This window comes from Lissotriton vulgaris, chromosome 4_1, assembly GCF_964263255.1.
Source record: "Lissotriton vulgaris chromosome 4_1, aLisVul1.2, whole genome shotgun sequence".
Taxonomy (NCBI): domain Eukaryota; kingdom Metazoa; phylum Chordata; class Amphibia; order Caudata; family Salamandridae; genus Lissotriton; species Lissotriton vulgaris.
The window spans coordinates 74,872,951-74,878,950 of NC_141691.1; the positions used below are offsets into that span (position 1 = coordinate 74,872,951).

At 45.4% G+C, this 6,000-nt stretch overlaps 1 protein-coding gene across 1 annotated transcript in view; it reads left to right on the forward strand.

Moving 5' to 3' along the window:
- LOC147718398 (C-type Lectin CRL-like) overlaps nt 1-5,535 on the forward strand; it is a 42,569-nt gene extending 37,034 nt beyond the window's left edge. Inside the window, exon 5 of the mRNA XM_086918337.1 lies at nt 5,192-5,535. Coding sequence (XP_086774463.1) covers nt 5,192-5,304 — 113 coding nt within the window. The 3' untranslated portion in view covers nt 5,305-5,535. The remainder of the gene's footprint in view (nt 1-5,191) is intronic.
- The last annotated feature ends 465 nt before the right edge of the window (nt 5,536-6,000 follow it).

A 6,000-nucleotide genomic window follows, 5' to 3' on the forward strand; every position in this document is an offset into this window, starting at 1 on the left:
CTGTATGTCTCGGCCCTCTTGTCTCTGATCCTTCTTTCTATTGGTCTCTTGGTACTGGTCCTCCTTGATCTGATCTCTGTGGTATTGGCCCTCCTGTCTCTGATCCTTCTTTCTATTGGTCTCTTGGTACTAGTCCTTCTTGATCTGATCTCTGTGGTATTGGCCCTCCTGTCTCTGATCCTTCTTTCTATTGGTCTCTTGGTACTAGTCCTTCTTGATCTGATCTCTGTGGTATTGGCCCTCCTGTCTCTGATCCTTCTTTCTATTGGTCTCTTGGTACTGGTCCACCTTGATCTGATCTCTGTGGTATTGGCCCTCTTGTCTCTTATCCTTCTTTCTATTTGTCTCTTGGTACTGGTCCTCCTTGATCTGATCTCTGTGGTATTGGCCCTCCTGTCTCTGATCCTTCTTTCTATTGGTCTCTAGGTACTGGTCCACCTTGATCTGATCTCTGTGGTATTGGCCCTCTTGTCTCTGAGCCTTCTTTCTATTGGTCTCTTGGTACTGGTCCTCCTTGATCTGATCTCTGTGGTATTGGCCCTCCTGTCTCTGATCCTTCTTTCTATTGGTCTCTAGCTACTGGTCCTCCTTGACCCGATCTCTGTGTGTCTTGGCCCTCTTGTCTCTGATCCTTCTTTCTATTGGTCTCTTGGTACTGGTCCTCTTTGATCTGATCTCTGTGGTCTTGGCCCTCTTTCTATTGGTCTCTTGGTACCGGTCCTCCTTGATGTGATCTCTGTGTGTCTTGGCCCTCTTGTCTCTGATCCTTCTTTCTATTGGTCTCTTGGTATTGGTCCTCTTTGATCTGATCTCTGTGGTCTTGGCCCTCTTTCTATTGGTCTCTTGGTACTGGTCCTCCTTGATCTTATCTCTGTGTGTCTTGGCCCTCTTGTCTCTGATCCTTCTTTCTATTAGTCTATTGGTACTGGTCCTCCTTGGTCTGATCTGTGTGTGTCTTGGCCCACTTGTCTCTGATCCTTCTTTCTATTGGTCTCTTGGTACTGGTCTTCCTTGATCTGATCTCTGTGGTATTGGCCCTCCTGTCTCTGATCCTTCTTTCTATTCGTCTCTTGGTACTGGTCCTCCTTGATCCGATCTCTGTATGTCTTGGCCCTCTTGTCTCTGATCCTTCTTTCTATTGGTCTCTTGGTACTGGTCCGCCTTGATCCGATCTCTGTGTGTCTTGGCCCTCTTGACTCTGATCCTTCTTTCTATTGGTCTTTTGGTACTGGTCCTCTTTGATCCGATCTCTGTGGTATTGGCCCTCCTGTCTCTGATCCTTCTTTCTATTGGTCTCTTGGTACTGGTCCTCCTTGATCCGATCTGTGTGTGTCTTGGCCCTCTTGTCTCTGATCCTTCTTTCTATTGGTCTCTTGGTACTGGTCCACCTTGATCTGATCTCTGTGGTATTGGCCCTCCTGTCTCTGATCCTTCTTTCTATTGGTCTCTTGGTACTGGTCCTTCTTGATCTGATCTCTGTGGTATTGGCCCTCCTGTCTCTGATCCTTCTTTCTATCGGTCTCTTGGTACTGGTCCACCTTGATCTGATCTCTGTGGTATTGGCCCTCTTGTCTCTGATCCTTCTTTCTATTTGTCTCTTGGTACTGGTCCTCCTTGATCTGATCTCTGTGGTATTGGCCCTCCTGTCTCTGATCCTTCTTTCTATTGGTCTCTAGGTACTGGTCCTCCTTGATCTGATCTCTGTGGTATTGGCCCTCCTGTCTCTGATCCTTCTTTCTATTGGTCTCTAGCTACTGGTCCTCCTTGATCTGATCTCTGTGGTATTGGCCCTCCTGTCTCTGATCCTTCTTTCTATTGGTCTCTTGGTACTGGTCCTCCTTGATCTGATCTCTGTGGTATTGGCCCTCCTGTCTCTGATCCTTCTTTCTATTGGTCTCTAGCTACTGGTCCTCCTTGATCTGATCTCTGTGGTACTGGCCCTCCTGTCTCTGATCCTTCTTTCTATTGGTCTCTAGCTACTGGTCCTCCTTGATCTGATCTCTGTGGTATTGGCCCTCTTTCTATTGGTTTCTTGGTACTGGTCCTCTTTGATCTGTCTACCTAGGTCTGCTACTCCTGCCCTTGGTTGTCCGCGTCCTCTGCTCCTGGATGGTGACCAAGGCGCTCTTAGCCCTCCTTGTTGTTATGGCCCTTGGCCTTCTGTTCCTTCTACCCCTAGTGTTTCTGTTCCTTCGGGCCCTTGTCCACTGAGTCAAGATTCCCCTGTTCCATATCATCCTGACCCTCTTTAACCTTCTCACCCATGTCCTGATGCCCCTAGTCCTGTTTGTCTGTGCCCTGTTCCTTATTGTCTATTTGTTCCTGGTCCCTTCTGGCATTGATAACACTGATTCCGATGGATTAGGTCTCCCTGAGCCTGGTTTTTCTTGTCTTGTTCCTTGTGGCTGTCGTCATACTAGCCATCCTTGGGATCCTTTTTCTGGCCCTTATTCTGCTACTTATCTTCATCCTGCTCCTACTGGTCCTACTCCTTCCTTCCCCAGTAGACCCCCTCCAGAATGGCTTTATTCAGCTACACCCTCCAATCCTGTTACCCAGAGTCTTTTGTTTTTTAGCTAAAAGATTTTTTTTGCTGAGACAGAACAGTAAATTAAAGAAATGAGGGCTCAGTAGAGACAGGAACCTGCCCACTTAAAACACTGCTTTTGAGAACGAATTTTGCGAATGCGAACAAGCACAAAACTCCACAAAGCCGCGGAATGCAGAATTTTGGGCAATTTGGCGATCTCTGCGTAACGCGACATTACCCAAATTCCTCGAGCGGAACGGAATTTTCCACCCAGGCCAACTGCAAAGTATTCCACACTGTTGGGAGTCTGAACAAGGGGATGAACTAGGCAGTGAGAGCAGTGTAATCTTGAGATCTTTAAGGGCACAAGCCAGAAAATGTTTTTAGAGTCCATGTGTGGAAAAAAAATATTTCATAGCCCATTTCCTGATAATTCACACTATCCATGGTGGCAAACAATAATACATTATATGTTAAGCTTTAACAGGGTGATAGTTAAAATATATTTTACCCAGGACACTAAAAATCATTAAGATGACACTGGGTAGAGAGCCTGAGCCAGTGGTAGAGGATAACAGAGAGAGGGGAGTTTAAAGAGAGAGAAATAGAATAGATAGTGGTAAAATAGAGATAATGTTCACTTTCACAGGAGAGCTCTTGGAAGGGGGAGGCCCTGGACAATGTCAAATTTGTCCAGAACTTAAAACATCTCTGAGTGAAAGAGGAGAGCTGTCAGGTGTTCCACAGTGATGTGGCCATTTTAACAAAAGAAAACGAACCAAGGAGACCATCTGAGATCTTTGGCTGAGAAAAGGTGTGAACTATCTGATGGTGATATCTCAGCTCTTGCAACTGTAGATAACCTTCTCGTGGTGTCAAATGCAGTAGGCAGATTCAACATGACAAAGAGGCGGACATGACATCAGCCACAAAATCTGAAGGGCATCAGCACCAGGAACCTATCCAAGACGGGAGTAGCAGTCCAGAACCATAATCAATGTCATTGTCTAAATGCTACTGAAGTTCTGTGACAACGATTTTCACTAGAATTATTGCTAATACTGCAACGTATAACCGTGCCCACATTAGAGAGCACTAAATTAGAATTTTTGGAATGGAGATACTCGCATCTTCTTTCAGGAGTTTTGGGAAGCGTTCCTCTTGGCAGGGGTAGTTTGTGCTAAGGATAGGATATTGTTCACCTGTGTGGGAGAAATCAGGGGGCCATGGTTATGCTAGTTTTGCATCGCCCTTGCGCCACGCAAGGGGACGCAAAACCTAGACTATCATTTCCCAAGCCATGCAAAGCCACCTTGCATTGACCTGCTTGACTTGGTAAATGTGGAGTAGCACAAGGCTGTTTGAGTCACTGCCTTGTGTCTCTGCCGCAGGAAGACATTCCGTGGGTGCTCCCATGTATCCAGCCATGGATTTTGGCACATATCAAAAGATATATCATTAGTGGTTGTCCGGAGAATGCATCAAAATGCTACATCTCCCCAGGAGAGGCTTAACAAGGAAAAATATGCTTATTTCTCCTTGTTTTTCCTCTTTCTGTCTGTGCTGCACAAAAACAAGTCTGCCTACAATGCAGGCACCTTTGCAGCATAGTGCAAGAGTGCCTGCGTTGGTGCTAGTAAGCAGTTTGTGCGCCAGCGCAGGCAGAGAGCTGGAATGCGCCATATAATGTTAAACACGATGCTATCCTGCCTTCTCCCTTTCATGCAGCACAGCAAGGAGGCTCGCTGCGTAATGTGAACATTTGACAAATATGCCCTGCGGATCGGGAGCTGACTGGTAGGCAGTCGCTGACACACAGTTCCCTATTTCATTAATTTTCATTAGAAGAGGCGTAGTTGCTGATGGAACCACCCACAAGTAGCAATGAGATGGTGTTGTAGCGGCTGACACTAATTTGGAGACCCATCTTGACTTTGACTCTAGTTATTGAAGATACCCAGTAATTAACTGTTCAGCTACTAGCATGTGGGGGAAAAATATCTTTTTCCATTTGCGCCAGGCTTGAATTATGTTAAAAGGGCTGGTTTAGGACGCCATCTTAGTGCAATTCTTTGTTTTTTTTAATAGACAATAACATTCTAAAATTTGGGGAATGGCATTCTAGATAGCTATAAAATTGATTATGCACCAACAGCTTCAAATATCTATTTTCCATATCCAGGGCGACTATTCAAATCACAACAGTTGACCAGGGTTCCCACGAATGAACACTTTACTTTGTTATGAGTGGGGTTGTATAGCGTGTACCATATTCTCATGCACGACTGGGCCCATGTGTGTATGTACAACTGTGCATGTCAGATTCACTACATTGGATAATAAGGATCTTAGTCCAGGATTTACTTACCATATCTGCTCTTTCAAGACAAGTATTTCATTTTCTCCATCTTTCGCCTTACATACATATTATGATCAGTCCATCCTCAGACATCTTTATACTAATTTCCACTTTTGCTTCATGCCTTCTCCACCTTTTTCAGTGAAGCTGATGTCACTATTGTACAAACTCTCCTCTTGGATTCAGTCCAACCCACACTCTACTAGAACCCCCAATCCTTCTAGAACCCCCCATCTCCAAGCCCATTCCAACACTTTCTTTGCTGTTTGGTCCCTGCCTCACACTGAGTATTTCTGTTTCAGGAACAGGGAAATGGAACGACCTACCTTGTAACTTGAAGGAAGCCTTTATCTGCGAATACCGTCTGAATCGCAGGGAGGTCCAGGAAGAGGAACCCCTGGAGACTACCGATTAGGAGCCGGTCCATCCTGCAGCTCCTCATTGCCTGCATCGCTTTGCTGAAGCCATGGATGTGCCTGTCTCCAGTACTCGCAGTATCTTACAGATGCTTGAGGTTCCAGCACTAGCTGGGGTAACCCAGGAGTAGGCTAAACCGAGGAGACAGAACTCATCCCCCTGTGTGAATCTACCCATCTGTTCCTGCCTTATGCTGCTTGGTATATGAATAAAACCTTCATTTTGTATATCCTAGAATCTGCGGTCTTCTTTGGTGGCAGGGGACAGCAGGAGATCTTCTAGGAAGGAAGTGGTTGATGGGTTAATGTGAGAGGCATAGACTGAAAGGCAGAGTCATATCTGTAGACATAAGCTGTGGTGTATGCATGCTTGGAGTATTTGTATGGTGCGTAACTGCTCAAAAGACACTGGAGCGCTCTACAGGGTCAAAGGCATATACAATTAAGAGTAGAGAGTGAAAGAGGACTCTTACTGGGTTGTGAATTAGTTTTCTTTCAAGAGGTGTGTCTTCTGTGAGGAGGGTTTGGAGGCAGAACTGAAGATCAATGGAAAGGTGTTCCAGTTCCTGGTTACTATACGAGTGTGCAGACATACCTCCTTTAAATCATGAAATTCACTTTTTAAAATGTGTCCTTTAGTGTATTACATCAACAAAATATATTGCATATTATTAATGCCCCTATTGCGAACACCT